The following is a 16,456-nucleotide window of genomic DNA, read 5'->3' on the forward strand; positions in this document are numbered from 1 at the left end:
AGTTAACCTATGGTCACAATACATTTTTGTGCCCCCAGCGGTCAAGTGAATCACTACAGTGCAGTGTTCCTCATAAAATGGCCAAAAGAAAAAGATTATAAATAATATATATAAATAATATACAAATTTTTTCTCAATACGAATTATAAATTGATATTAAAAGCTTTAAAAGTCTTCAGTATAAAGAAACATAATGATGCAAAGCCAGAATGGAAGAAAAATACATCAATAAAGTTTTATTAATTTTCTTTTCGAAGACTGTCTCATGTTACTGTTCTTCTGCTTGTTTTGTTTTTATATTGTACAATATCTTTACACTTCTGTAATCTGTAAAAACATTCAGGAAGTGTATATAAAAAAGGGCACCACCAAAATAATGACAGATTAGTTCACTCCCACACACGCACATATATCCTCTGACATTTACATAAACTGTATTCTCCCTCTATTAGATTCCAAATATGTATACATATACATTTTATAAATAAAATACATTTTAAAAGTGATGGTTAATTTCTGCTTAATATATGCCTGTTACTGTGGTCATTGTACTAAGAATTTCGTGACAATTTCATGAAAGTTTCCATGTAAAAAAAAAAAAGAAAAAAGAAAAGCCTAAACAAATTCAATCTGCAAAAGTCTTTCACAGAAAGACTCGGGAAAGGCAAGAATGTCACACAATACTGCCCTACCTTTGAGCAGAGAAGATAAGAAGCAACAATCCTAACAAATATGATTGTACCTGAACGTCATGAGTGCTAGTGATGGCAACAACACAAAATAAATTAGATGTCTAAATGTCACAGAGGGAATCTTGATGCGAATGTGTGTGCGTGCATTAGTACAGAATCAGCAATAAGAGGCATTCTCCAAGATACCTCCAACAGAACACAAACTGTATCTGATTTCCTTCAATTGTCTCTCCCTGCCATTATTTTGGAAAAATGAAAAATGAAAACAACAGGCGAGTCTTTATTGATCGCTCTGCGATTCATGTCCATGTTTACTCCGTGCTCTTCATATATCTGCAGTCTTGACTCCAGTGTCCAGTACTGCAGAGTGAGGTTACAGGTCATGCTGTCCATTCAATTTACCAAGATTCATCTTCAAATGTCGATTCTTAGCCTTTTCAGGATGCACAATGTCAGTCCACTGTGAGGCAAGAAAGAGGGCTGATCAGCAGGTCTTCGAAAATCACAACAAGAACTCAACACACCATGTTTCTAGCAACCAAAAAAAAAAAAAAAATTCAGCAAACGAAGAAAAAAAAAATCTTAAGCGTAATGCCCAGCGAGACTGTTAAATATTTTCATATATTTTTACACTATTTCACAGTTCTGAAAAGTTCAGGCCGCCAATGCACAGAAGAGAAAACCTCCTAAAAAATTTCAGGACTCAATTGAACGTCTCCTGGATATCAGACATCAGCCAGGGTCACATCTCTGATTTTTTTTTCTTTGCAGTTTTTTCGTCACACACAAAAACAGATGTGAATTCAGGAGTACAATAGGGAAATGAAAATTTAAAGACAGAAGAACAAGCAAAAAAAAAAAAAAACAGCTGAGAATCACATCTATGCTCCTGAGTCCATTGAGAAATAGAGGATGATCTTAGATAGAAGCTAAACTGAAAGTAAAAAAGAGTGAGGAGAAAAATGGAAGATGGCCTATAAGCCCATGGTACGTGAGAGTAAAATGGAGGGATGATGAACGGAGGTTAGCTCCAGAGGCCGGCGTAGTTTCCGTGTAGGCCAGAACACAGGGGTCCACCGGCCACGAAGAGTTTGGTGCCGGAGTCGTCGTAGCAGTGTGTGTACACGGCATTCGGGAAGGAGCGCACGTCAGAAAAGTAGCTTCTCCATGTTTCATCGTGATTCTGTGGGAGAAGAATCTGCATTTTAGAAACGGTACAAGAACCTGACTGATATTTTTGCAGCCTCAAATATATATACATTACCGTTCATTTTGGGATCGGTAAGATTTTTTAAATGTTGGTTCAAGTTAAATGAAAGATGTTTTTTATGTTGATTGATGCTGCATTTATTTGATAAAAACTACAGTATAAACAGTAATATTGTGAAATATTATTATAATTTAAAATAACTTTTCTATTTTAATATATTTTAAAATGTAATTTTATTCCTGTGATAGCAAAGTTGAATTTCAGCATCATAATTTGCTCCAGTCTTTAAGGGGTGGTATCATGCCCCTTTTTACAAGATGTAAAATAAGTCTCTGATATCCCCAGAGAGTGTATGTATGTTAAGTTTTAGCTCCAAATACCCCACAGATAATTTTTTTTATAGCATGTTAAAATTGTCCCTTTTTAAAGGGTGATCAAAAACGTGTTGTTTTGTGTGTGTCCCTTTAAATGCAAATGAGCTGCTACTCCCGACACAGAGGGCGGAGCTTCAACAGCTTGTGTGTTAGCAGCTCCGATTTCCTCTTCTCTACATGGACTCACCCCCTTTTGTTGCGTGTTCCCGAGGGCGGGGTTTATGTCAATTTTAGGGTTTGTGATGTCCTCCCACTAACCCGGGAGGAAGCTCATGTAGTCCCTACCAGCCGTTTATTGTAGTCCTTAAAAAACTAGTTATTTAAAAGCAGATACCTCCCTTTGATTTGAACTTTGAGCGTTGTAACTTTGCAGATGTAGTTTATACTCAAACAGCAACAAAACACCCTAACTAAAGTTAAAAAAGTGTAATCATAATCAACCACCCCTTTTAGTATCACATGATCCTTCAGAAATCATTCTAATATGATTTGGTGGAAACATTTCTTATTATCAATGTTGAAAATAGTTGTGATGCTACTTTTTGGGAAACCGTGATGCACTTTTTTTTTAAAAAGAATTCTTTAATGAATAGAAAGTTCAAAAGAACAGCATTTAATTGAAATATAAATCTTTTCTAATATTATAATTTCTTTACTGACACTTTTGATAAATTTAATGCATCCCTGCTGAATGAAAGTATTACTTTCTTTAAAGAAAAAATCTTGCTGACCCCAAACTTTTGACCATTGCGTATATGTATGTAATGAGCAGGATAATGTACAGTTGGCACTTCCTTATCACAAAAAAACTCAGACAGGGAAATCAGGACCCTGATGTATGGAGTTGTTTATTTATATAATATCAATAATGAGTGGCTAACTGTGCATTATCCCTTACATAGTTAAATTATTCAAAGTTTTAACAAAAGGGCAGCAAATTAAGTGGGTCAATTAAACCGATCAAATAGCAGTTATACTTCCATGTGGACTCCTGATTAATGCAGCCTGCTTAATGAACTTCCATAAGGTAAGCAGAGGCTGATGCTGCAGGCAACCGACTGCTAAAGTAAGCACTTTGTAAAGGAGCTTATATATAGACTAATTAATTGCAAGGTTTGCCCATGGTAAAAATTAGGTAGTTGGTCGGTGTTTAAATCAGAAGAAGAAAATAGCAATATTACATGAACATCAAATGAGTATGAAAGTACCATAAATAAACAAAATGCAAAACAATAATTGTTTAGGTATCAGACTTAATTTAAAACGTTTGGTAATAGTTAGACTTTCTTTAAACAAATGAATACCTTTATTCAGCAAGGATGGCTCAAACTGATCAAAAGTAAATAAAGATATTTATAATGTTATTTCAAATAAATGCTGCTCTTTTGAACTTTCTAATTAATCTATAAATATGTTTATATAAAATAAGTATGATAATAATTATTGATAATAATAAGAAATGTTTCTTGAGCAGCAAATCAGTATACAAGAGTGATTTCTGAAGGATCATGTGACACTGAAGACTGGAGTAATGATGCTGAAAATTCAGCTTTGACATCACAGGAATAAATTACATTTTTAAATATATTAAAACATAACATTTTAAATAATAATATTATAATAATATTTTACAATATTACTGTATTTTTGATCAAAGAAAAGCAGCCTGGCTGAGACCTAAATTAAAATAAAAATGTACCGACCCCAAACTTCTGAACGGTGTACATTAGAGCTCCACAATTAATCGTGAAAAGATCGCAATCTAAATTCAAACAGCCACGCAATCTTATTCCAAAGTAACAACAAGCCAGAGAGAGCAGTTGACATGTATGAAATAGCTTCACACAGTTTTTTCAACCACGCACTATCTCCGTCTTACAATAATTCAAATGATCACAGAAGTACTGAGATAAAAGTTTATAGTTCAGATATAAACACTAATGTTTACAGTAGTGAACAAAATGGAGTACATCACCTTTTGAAAGTTACTTGACAATATTGTATGAATTACATCATTAAGCCAGTAGGTGGAAACAAATGACTGGTAAAAATGTATTTGACATTGAATCATTCATGCAAGACATTTATTCACAAACGCTGATTCATCCAGTAATGTAACAAGTGAAGTCTTTATGAGTCATTTTTTAAACACTTTAAATAGACTACAGTAACTAACATTTAGTAAGAACCTCTAGTAAATAACGTTATTTGTTTTAGTTGTCTGTTCAGAATCGTGGGAGAATCTTGATCTTTATTTTTACTAAATTTTTCCAGATTCATGCAGCTCTAATGTATGTCAAATATAATAATAAAAATAAAATATTTAATTAAGTGCCTGCAATGGCCTACATCAAATAAAAAATACATAGATCAGTCTAATCAATCAAGGTCTAATCAATATGTAAAATTTCACATGCAAGGCAGAGAGAATCAGGGTCAAAATGGACAATCTTACCAGCCATCCTCTCCCTGTGGAGAGTTTAAGGATGCCCTCTGGTGTGCGATTCCGGTACCCGCCGGGTGTGCTGGATGGGCCATCCAGAAAACGCTGGGCCCTGATATCGTAGAAGAGCAGGGAACCTTGGCCAGTGCCTACTGTCACTATGTGTTCATAAAAGCTCACAGAGCGAATACCTAAGAAATAATCATTTTTTTAAAACACCAGAAAACTAAACACCAGTTTGCATTGCAAAATAGAACTTTTTAACTTTGTCTGATCTATCTTGGAAGGAAGAGAAGAAAAAAAAAGAAGAAAAAACCCTTACCACTGCCACGCTCCCTGGAGCTCACGGATTTGATATTCTGAGTCGATTGCCGGGGGTCAAGGAAAGAAACGTGAGCCTGAGAGCCGACTGCATAAACTGACCAGTCCATCCCGTACGCCAGACACACATTCTCCTTACAGTAAGGAAGTTTGGTAGAAAGCTCCTGAAAATCAAATTTAACGGAAAAAAAACAGTCATGAGACTATTGCAAAAATCAAATATTGAGCTTGGCATAAAAAGCAAATATATGAGAGAGGAAAAAAATACTGGTAACTGTACCTTACACAGGTTGTCTTGTGCTTTCCACAAATGGAAATATCCATCTAGAGAAACAGCACCCAACTCCTAATGGATGAATGACATTATAAAAGTGGAATTGGAGAAACGGTGAGCTTGAATAACGCACAAAGACAACCAATTTTATCAAAGAGAGCCGCTGACCTTATGGCTGTTGTTGAAGGCTAGTGCGCGCACTTTGCAGTTGTAGGGGTGGGTGTACTCTTTCGGGATGTCCTTGAGAGCGCGGTGAGAAATGTGGGAGTAACTAGGAACACCTTCCACATTCTGACGCTTCTCCGCTTGAGACAACACCTCCTCTGATATCTCCCACAGACCCATGGAACCGTCACGAGATCCTGCTCCAGTGAACAAAAAAAGATGCATTCTCCTTTAATGGAACAGTAGAATCTGTAAACCGTGTACAACAACAGATAATGTTTAATTAATCTTAAAATACACCCAGACAGGGTAGTCAGGGAAAGTAGAGGGGTCTTGCATAGCTTTAAACAGGTTATTTTAGTGATTAAGACTGGTTGACTGTACATTATCCTGCTTATAACACAGCTAAAAAAATAAATAAACAAAATAGACTAATATGAGGAACAAGAAAAGATTCCAGATAACTTCCAAGAAAAATTCCAGATAAAAAATTGATAAAAACATATCAAATTTAAAGTATCAGACACTTATTCTGTCCTGAATGGAAGTGAAAAGCTGTGCAAAATGACAAAAATGACAGGAATAATTAGAACATGCATATTTAAGTATGCAGCTATGAGTAGCAGAAATTTTATTTAATAAGATTATATGATCTGGACTACCACATGAAACACAAAAAGTGTGATTCTGCTGATTGTCATCATGGCAGATATAAATTTGTTAGGCGGGTGCCAGAAAGTCTGGGCTACCCCTCGAGAAAGCAAAAGGCTCTCCTGAGAATTAAGATTTGAACCCTCCTTGCATAATTATGTAACAGCAACATTCGAGACGCAGCACACAGTGCAACTCACACCTCACTTTAACAATCTCCCCCTTCTGACCTGAAACTCACTGAAAACCAATGAAATGTGTACAAAAAAGTAACTATACATGTTTGGTATCATTTAAAGTGTCACAGTGCACCTGGTAAAATGGTCTCATTCTCCCAAACATAATGAAAAGCAAAAAGAAGTTACAAAATATGAGGTGTTCCCTCCCCCACATCCTCCATTCTGATCTCACAGTTGTGAGCCCCTCGCTAGGGGACCAAATCTAATTATAATGACAGATACCAACATTCGGTAAGCAAATTGAATCATCTGGGTTTATAAGGAAAATGAGCAAAAAGGTTCGTGAAGTCTGTAGGTTGATTACCCACGCAACCGCTGTGTGTAATTTTCGTTGCCAGGTAATAATTTCTACAAATTCCTCGATTTCTGAATTGTTGTTATGATATGATTAATTGATGATTTTATTCTCATGAATGGGATTTTGCATTATTACTTCATTACCTGGTCAATAAATTGTAAACATTTGATTTTATTCTGACTGACTCTGAGATTGTTTTTCCAAGTAGATTATCGGATTCGTATATTCCCGCAATTCTGCGTCAGATTGGTGAAGACCAATATTTTGACATCAATTTCAAGTGTACTTGGTTTGCAGAGACGAGTTTTATTTCCGTTTAGGGCAGCAAACGCGCTGCTTGGTCAACCTAAATTTGGGTGCGTCTGTTTTACCTCTGTCTTAATTTAATGTTACTTTGGATAAGTGTTACGTGATTTCTCACAGGCTAGGCCAATCCAAACTATTCTAAGGAAGTATAGTCGATCGACTCAAACCTATAATAGGGCCAAAAACTCTACTGAAGTAAAACGATTGAATTAAGTTCAAGTGTATGCAATCCATGGGGGCTATCAAAATATCTTTTGATCGAGTACGGGTGAATCCGACCACTTAAGATATTAGCCAAAAACCGCTGTTTGATGAACAAAAACTGGCGAGATTGTGTCGTGAGACCTGTGGAAGTCGCAGGACCTCTAAGTGATATAGTTTCCTAATCTGAGCGGGTAAAACATAATTAAAGAGTTAAAGAATAATCAAACATTCGCTCACTTTTAATGATACCCAGATATCATTAAAATCATTTTCATTTATGGAGTCAGATGAAATAACGAGTCAATACATATGAAAAAATGTATTTAATTTAATCTTGAATGTAGCGGAAAAGGAAAGACTTGTAACACGCAGAGCCCTTCACCCGCTGATCAGAAGACCCTCATTGGCCTGATCCAGCGCGAGTTTACAGTTGCATTAAATAAATGCATGTTTCAGGAGTATTTTTGCACTGTGACAAATTCAAGGCAATTTAGTTAAATAAATCATTACTAGAACTCAAAATGTAATTCTCATTACTGTTACAAAATAACAAAACCCATCATGTCCTGACATTTTTTCTTTCTTATTAAAATCAGAATGAAATGGATTTACGTAAAAAATATAAATCACATTACAGTTATGAGAATGAGTCATTTTCACATTACAGTATGTTACTAAGAGATGCATGCAAGGCTATGCTAAACTGTAATGAAAATAATATCAATCTTAAATGTTCCGGAACTAGGTCCCATTTTCTTCATGCAAAACATACTTTCCATTTCTTTTCTCCCTTTGCGCTTGGGGTGAAATATTACTTTGGCAATTCTTGAAATGTACACTCGCACTTAATGTGTTAGGACACGGTGTTTGCTCAAAACCGGATCTGCTAGCTTCTTACCTGAGACTGCCATGGTATCACTGATCCACGCAATGGAGAATATCCAGTCGTTGTGTCCATCCTGTTAGAAATATAGAACCAAACTTGAGTCTTTAAATAACAGAATTGTTTTCAATTACGTTAATCAAAGCAAGCCACTAAGAGCACTTTTGTTTTTCCTTTTTATGGAGCCAAAGGCTGAAGCCACTAATCCATTTGACATTTACACTACTTGCACAACTAGAAAGGGAGCAAAGGGCGCACTCACATCCCCGACACAGACAGGGTCAAGTGTGGGAAGTCTGTACACTGCCAGGCTGTTGGGGTTGTCACCTCCAGTGGCCAGCAAAGTACGAGAGGGGTTCAGCTCTATGGCGTGGATGCCACATCCCTGCTGGACATCCAGGCTGACTGATCCTGCGTTTTGGAAATGGAAATGGCCTCCCACTCCACCCAAACCCTGTGAGACATCTCCCTTGCCCTCTCTGTCTTTCAGCATGGGTATCCTGGTTATCTGTCCTGAGAGGACGTCCACCACTAATAGCTAAAAGAACAAGAAAAACAGGATTAGCAAAAGTCATTCTTGTAGGAATTCTGTATCAAAAATAATTAGATCATTTAGAAAATCCACACACAGAATAAAGCACATAAATAGGTGAAATCTATCAAGCTCTAAATTGTAGTCTGGAACATCTCAGAACAATGATGAAAGTCTTAGAAGCATATAGCAAAACATATTCTTTGCACTTTTGTTTCATATTGGAGCTTGACAGTTGCCATTCTCTTTAGTTGTTTGGAAAAGCAAGATGGAGATAAAAGAATTTTCATTTTTGGGTGAACTATACCTTTAAAGGAATATTTCACCTTGTGGTCAAAAATCAAGTTTTTAATGTTGTTTATAATATGTCTATGTGGTGTTTTTAATATGCTTTAAGACAAATCATGTGAAAAATCATCAGTCAACACCATTGCTGAATATTTTCTTCTTAAAACTGCAGTGAAAAAAATAGCTCAAAAACTTCTCTACACCACGAACATGTTGTAAACAATCCCTTCAACGTGTGGGGCGGGCTTTAACATATCATGCCAAAAGAGAAGCCAGGTTCTCCCGGTATTTTTTCTGTTATTAAAATTAGGTACATTTAGCAATAGAGCGGGAGAATTATGTTCATGATATATATTGATGGACTGTATGCCTTTCTAAGTTGTTCAAATTTCTAAGAATACTGATTTTCAGAAGGCAGCTGTCTGACTCTGAGATGGTGAACGGGAACATGGTTTGAACATGTAAAATTAGCAACACAATATTAGTTGTTTGCTTAAGTAGTCAAGCCAAAGACTAAACATCAACTTGTAGAAAAGCCTGTATAATTCGTTCTTCCACTTCTTCTGAATCAGTTTCTGGTTCACACATATATGGCTGAATTAAACCAGTATTTCCTCTTGCCATCATGTAGAGTGTGACTGAGTAGAGGAGGAGACTAATATGCATATTCATGATTCCACGTATACTAAATGAAGCAAGGGTGTATTAGTTAGCCACTCATTATTGCAAAAATAAAGAACTCCATAGGAATCAGGGTCTTGATTTCCCTGTCTGAGGATGTGATAGTGAAGTGCCAAATGTACATTATCCTGCTTATTACATACATATACGCACTGTTCAAAAGTTTGGGGTCAGCAAGAATTTTATTTTTTAAAGAAATTAATACTTTCATTCAGCAGGGCTGCATTAAATTGATCAAAAGTGTCAGTAAAAACATTTATAATATTAGAAAAGATTTCTATTTCAATTTAATGCTGTTCTTTTTTTTTTTTCAATTTAAAGAATTCAACAAAAAAAAGTGCATCACGGTTTCCCCAAAAGTAGCAGAACAACTTTTTCCTACATTGATAATAAGAAATGTTTCCACCAAATCAAGGGTGTTACATTGAAGCTATTTCAGGGCATGAAGAAATTATTTTGACAGGAAAAAACATTTAAATTTATCATTTTGGTGATCAAAGATGAGTTTTAAGGGGGACTTTAAATAAGTTAAACTCTATAACAGCATCAATTTACAGGCCAAAATTATTTTCTGTTTCAATCAACAGCATGTTACAGTAGAGCTTATTTAACCAGGCATATTCTTTTAGGGTGACAGTGTGCCTCGACCTTTTGCAAACTGGTAGGGCGTGTTATTTTAGTATAAATGAGACACAACATTTGTATTAATATTTACAATTTTAGTTAAAGTTTAAGTAGTTTTGATGTGTGTTTTTGCCATTTAAGAAAAATACTAGTTAAATATATATATATATATATATATATATTTGTAAACCATAATAATAGTAGGTCAAATTTTTTGCCTTTTCTCTTGGAAGATTTATGCCTTGCACTTTAGTAATGTAAATACCCAACTCATATGCAGAATATCCTGCAAGTGTCTCAGGGAAATTAAGTACGGTTAAGTAAATCTGGAGAATAAAAGTAACTTGCATCCTGTATGTGTGGGGAGTGAAAGCGAAAGAGTGAAAGAAAGTGTAAACTGTGAAAGAGTAAACTATTTTCCAGTTTACACCAAACGCAAAATTAACAGTAAACTTTCAAATATTTCACGATTTAAATGTGAGGAAAGACCAGTACAGCACTGATAACATTACATACTGAAGTACTAATCATAAACCACCTCACCGTGTTGCATTTGGTCCCGCACACCACCTGCCTGTGGTTGAGCCATTGGGAAGCGAACACCTTGTTGAGGCGGCCGAGGGAGAACTCTCTCTCACTCAGGATCCCGGGGATGCGTCCAGCGGCGAATCCACGCAGACTCTGCTGGAAGCTCCACTCATGCTGCTGCTGCGGGCGAAACTCCCTTCCTCTCAAAGAGCACACCACCGACCGCCGACTCTGCCACCAGTGCTGGGCATGACGCGCTGAGCTGGACACGCGGGCACGCTTGAATGCACTCTGACACCAGTCAAACTGTCAGAGGGACCAAAAGGAGTGATTCCACAACATGTAAAAAATCTAAATGAAAACAATTTACTTGAATAACAATTGTGATTTTAAAAAATGCTAATAACCTAAAACAAACTGTAAAGCATTTACTGGCAGTTACTGATAATAATTTTCAGCATGGTTTCACAGACAGGGCTTAGACTAAGCCAGGACTAGGTCTTAGTTCAATTAGGACATTTAAGTAGCTTTTATAAATGTTTCTTAGAAAAATAATGGCGCTGACATTTTAAGATACGTCACTGCAAGGTGCTTTTAGTTAAAACAGCTCAAACATGCATTTTAGGCTGGGACTAGACTTAAAGGTGGGGTATGTGATTCTTTTTTTTTGTCCATGCTTTCAAAATAACTTGAAATCCTATTCCTAACCCACTTACAGCCACTGAGTTAGAAGCACTGAAATGAAAATTAAGCAATTTAATCATCTGTGGAACGGGAAGGACTCGAAAAACTCCAGCTAATCATTTCCAAGACCACCTGGAATCATTGGACAGTAAGTTTGTCAATCAAACGGTCGTACCACACCACCCTCCCCCCAGCGCGCTTGACCCCCTTCGTGCACATACTCAAAGCTCGTGACGCATGCGCATCTCGTCAGTAAAACCGGTTCCACGATTAGTAGTAAATCGTCATTACAATCTCTCGCGCATCTGAGTTTTCGCTCGTGCATGATTGCGCTGCATGTTCTTCGAATGGGTGGAGTCAGGGCCAGCGTTGGAGAAAAGAAGGTAGGACCATTTGAATTGTGTATTTTCAAAATCTGCCGGTCGTTTTCCAAATCACATACCCCACCTTTAACCCTTGTCTGTGAAACCAGGCATTCACGTTTTAACTGATAAAAATCACAACATAAATTAGTAAACCACTAAAAACTCAAATCAATCATGTTAAATGCTACAAATAAATTTAAGCATCACATTAAAAAAATTGATATTGATTTGGAAATTTATTAAAAATGAGTATTAGTGTTTACAAGAGTAACTTTGAGTGAGCATTTGATCCTCTTCATAAAACTTTGTTAATTTAAACCTTAATTTTACTTCACAAAAATGCTTTTTGTTGGTAAATTGCATATTCTCTCTCTCATTCTGATTATGTAACTTTTTTTTCAAACAGAAACCATAAATTATGAGAACAATCTCACAGGACATCAGGTTTAAGGTGGCTCCTTTGCAATCCAGCACTGTGTAGGCACTTTTGCAGCTTTTAAAAACAGATTGCATTCGAAGAAAAACACCTGGTGGCACTGAAAATTCATCACCTCACCCTGCACAATCAAACACAATATATTGCACCAAAACAGCCAAAGAACCAAAGTGAGGGCATCAATCTGATGCTTACACCAGCTGGCAGACAAAGCGATTCTGTGCTCCCGGCAAGCATCGAAATCCAGTATAGCCATGACAGGGGCGTGTAAAACCAATGGCTTGAAGTATATCAGCTCCCGTAGGCCCAACAATCAGTGTGTATGAGACGGAGACTCATTAATTTTAATGCTTGTTCCCGCTAAACAGCACTGACATCATAATGCTTATAATCAAGACATCATCACCCATATAAATAACTCTCGCGGAAATTACATAATCTGTCCCACACGAGATCTAGGCTAGTCATAAACACTGATGCGTTTCTACTCTAGTAAAACTCTTCCAATCCCCCTTGGGGCCAGTAAACGTCGGTCCTATCTGACTGACCCAGATCCTAACGACCAAGTAGGTCAGAATAGGATCTTAGTCAAAACACCGCCTCCTTCCCATTCACAAACTCTGCAAGTGTATTATCATACTAAAAAAAAGTCCTTCAAGAGTTTTAAAGCTGCGGGAAAACCTCAAAGAATCAACGTTAACAATCAAGCTGTACTACAAAAATATCTAATCTGACTAGTCCCACCCCCAAATTCAAATTATTGGATGATGCTGGGTTGTGCTGGTCGGGATACACAAACACTTTTAGAGGAATAAACCTTCAAACGGCTTAGATGTAACTGTCTCTGTATATTAAGCTATGATATGTGAAAGTATTGAACCATGAAAAAAACTTATTTTTAGATAAGCTCACTTTATAAACTCACTGCATTATATGATATTTAAAATAATATAATAATATGAAATTTAAATAATCAGTGAGATGAACATATATAGTCAGGACAATCATTCACCTCATAACGTCTAGTTACTATTAACATCAATTGTTAAGGCCTTTGATATCAGGGATTTTTTTTAATGATTCTTGATATGGCTGTCACACAAACGTTAAGTGTTAACCTGTGATAACAGAAACTTCAACAAAACCAAATAAGGAAAGAAACTAGTCAGTGTGTTGCACTGAAGACCCCTTCCCCCCATATGAGAACTCTATCCTGTCCTGTGAATCCACATCTACATCACTACAAGGCTAAGCCATTCCTGGCCAATCAATCCATACAGATCAATAATCAACAGATTCAAAATAATGTGTCAGATATTCATCATGAATAATGATAAAACTAGACAAGTTAAAAATATTGACATTGACAATTATTTTAAATGATACAAATTCAACAGCACCTATATGACCTTGGTGAACTCATAGCAGGTGACATATAGAAAGAGGATAAATGTTTTCATTAAAACGTCACATGTTTAACATAAAGTACACACACATCTGTGAAAGTTGGCTAAAATTAAACTCTTCCTGCTGACAGGACATAGTAGTAATGTTTCTTTAAAGACTACATTTATATGCCTGTTTTCCTTTGTTTAAAATATATCTAATTATATAAAATATTTAATAAGTCTGAAGAAATGTGGCTTTATGGTTATACCACAATAAAGAGACAATCGAATACATTGATACATATGTTAATAACATTACATGTTGATGTTGAGAAAATATCATTGTGCAGCAAAAAAACACATTGTGTTATTGATATTTCTCATCTTAATGATGAAATAATGGAGAACTATAGCAGATCTCAGTCCTACTGGGCGACTAACCAGCTAATGCTGTCTATCTCTTGCAGGAGTATCATTATCCTGTAATCTAGTGCAGGACTAAGAATCAGACACATAATCTCAATGTCCAAGGCAACTGATAAATGATTACACATTAATAAACCACCTCACCAATGCCAGATCAGTGTCAACAACAACTAAGTTAACAACCACACCATTAACGTTAGCCTTTAACGTTAGCCAGCAGACTGGTGCAATCTGTTCCTGTTTGTAAACTGTCACATTTCGAGCTTCTGTTTTACATTATACGTGGTTATTATTTCATATAAAACGAGAGGTTAGCATATGGCTGCATATAATGTTTTTTGTTAGGTATACAAGATATCTGTTTTTGTTTTTTTTACCTGTTGTTCCTTGGGCTCCTCTGCTTTCCTTTTCCTGCTAACTGTTTTTCTCGCCATAGCCCGACACGCACAGTTCCCTCACCCACATGGAGGGTAGCAGCGACGCTGGGAACTGGATCATATAATGGCGATGGGGTTATTTCGGCGGCCTTTAGGGCTGGCAAAGCGGCGCGACTAATCGAATCCAACCGAGTCTCGTCGGCCGAGGATGAATAGAATAACCGCCCGATTCTGTTTTAGTGGCCGATCCCCGATCCGTTTGATTGTGATCTTTTTCAGGGCAGGATTGTTTGTTTTCCGTCTGTGTGGAGGAGCTACAACGGTACAGCTGCCCCTCCCCTGCACCGAGCTCACTTTTCACCTATCTTCTTTCTCTCTATATCCGTCGTTCTCCTGACTAAACGCGTCATCTGACAATGTACATCGCCGCGCGCAGCCGCACTCTAGTCAAACATCAACAAAAACAAGGTCAAGCGTACGCGTGCACGTCGGTTGCGTGCGTACGCGTGCATTCTCTACCTTCACGTTTTACGGCTCACGTTTCATTTTCTGCTTGTAAATGATTTGTTCTGCTGTAGATATATATTCATTATTACAATTCTGTGCTATATTTTAAATCCACAAAAGATGTTTATGGCATTTATAATGTACAATGTCTCCTTTTTATAATTATGGCAGGGTAAAAATAAGCTCTGGTCATCAAACTCAAATTCAAGTCAACATTATTACGTTAATGCATTTGGTGGTCGTTATGTTAATGTACATGTAATCGCAGTAGAAAATTATTTATTAGGTAAAAACCTAGAGTCTATTATGCTATGATTTATTAGGGGACTCGCTAAGTTGTCAGTCAGTTTAAAATATTCCTGCAAATTAGGCCTATATGATTGTAGATAATTGAAATTGATCACTACAATTTGTTATTAACTTTAAAATGTTTATATGAAATATATAAACATTCTTTAAATTAGTTTTTAAGAGAAATATAAAGTATACTAAACTTTATTTTAAAAGGATGACTGAACAGTGAAGGAAAAGAGGAAATAAGTGTCCAGCACCTCATGAAGTTGGTTTAAAGAAAGTCCAGTGTAAAGAGCTACATAATAACAAATTCATAATCTATTTAATTAATACAAGTTTGGAAATTCACATTACTGAATGTGTTGTATTGAATTAATGTCCTCCTCTTTAATTATTGGATTGGTTAATATCTGAACCTTAAATCTTTCCCCATTTTCAGCAATGCCATTGGCTGATCATTTATTTTGTCCGACACACAAGCTGTTTATCAACCTCACTCAACATGTGAGGTGTGAATTTCCTTAAACCGTGACCTTTGTTGCTGCTTACTTTCTGTTCCACTGGAAGTTTCACTAGGGTAGCTACCAACATAAGAGTTAATTCTTTTTTTTTTTTTTGCTGCTCCTGGACAAAATGTGAGCATCATGAACACCAGTGCAGTGACAGCCACACATTTTTGAAAAGAAGATTAACTTTTATCATACTGAAGTCTGAAATAATTTTTAAATAAAACTAAACATTTTGAAACACTTTTAAGAGCAACAGATCTCTGTATCGTCAAGACAAAAGCCCTCTGATCTGCTCCACCTGTCCATCAGGTTCAGCACATTTCCCGATTCACAATTATAACAATAGATGTGCATTTGAGCGCTGACTCACTCCAGGCCAGAATGCTCTTTGTGATGCATCCAGCAGTGGGTTTGCTCTGTTCTTTTCAGCCTTTTCTAGTCTGTTCAGCCTAGACTGAGGGATGCTGACACAAAAAGTAGACGAGGAAGAACCATGTTTACTTTATTTGAATAATCAGTCCTGTACGGGATGGGTGAACCTCTTGAAATCTGTCAAGAACATATGCGGGTCATATTTCATCTAAAAAAAACAAAAGAAAAAATAGTAGACTTTGCATCAAGACAATTTCACGACTATATATGTAAATGTATATATATATATATATATATATATAGGGGTTGAACAATGAAACTGAAACACTGTCCAATATACCGTTGGAGGTTTCACGCCTATATATGCACGGCCTTGTGTGAAGGC

At 36.4% G+C, this 16,456-nt stretch overlaps 1 protein-coding gene across 1 annotated transcript; it reads right to left on the reverse strand.

The window, feature by feature from the left end:
* Nucleotides 1–210: 210 nt before the first annotated feature.
* Nucleotides 211–14,887, reverse strand: dcaf12 (DDB1 and CUL4 associated factor 12). The gene is made up of 9 exons (XM_077248884.1): nucleotides 14,390–14,887; nucleotides 10,729–11,019; nucleotides 8,323–8,598; nucleotides 8,076–8,136; nucleotides 5,483–5,676; nucleotides 5,321–5,386; nucleotides 5,042–5,204; nucleotides 4,732–4,910; nucleotides 211–1,875 (listed from the first exon to the last, which is right to left on the reverse strand). Exons 1-9 carry the CDS (start codon nucleotides 14,444–14,446, stop codon nucleotides 1,717–1,719), a joined length of 1,446 nt encoding a protein of 481 aa, XP_077104999.1. The 5' UTR covers nucleotides 14,447–14,887; the 3' UTR covers nucleotides 211–1,716.
* Between the last annotated feature and the right edge of the window lie 1,569 nt (nucleotides 14,888–16,456).

This window comes from Siphateles boraxobius, unplaced genomic scaffold (assembly GCF_051911475.1).
Source record: "Siphateles boraxobius isolate OS27281-9 unplaced genomic scaffold, OSU_SipBor_1 11, whole genome shotgun sequence".
Classification (NCBI taxonomy): Eukaryota; Metazoa; Chordata; class Actinopteri; order Cypriniformes; family Leuciscidae; genus Siphateles; species Siphateles boraxobius.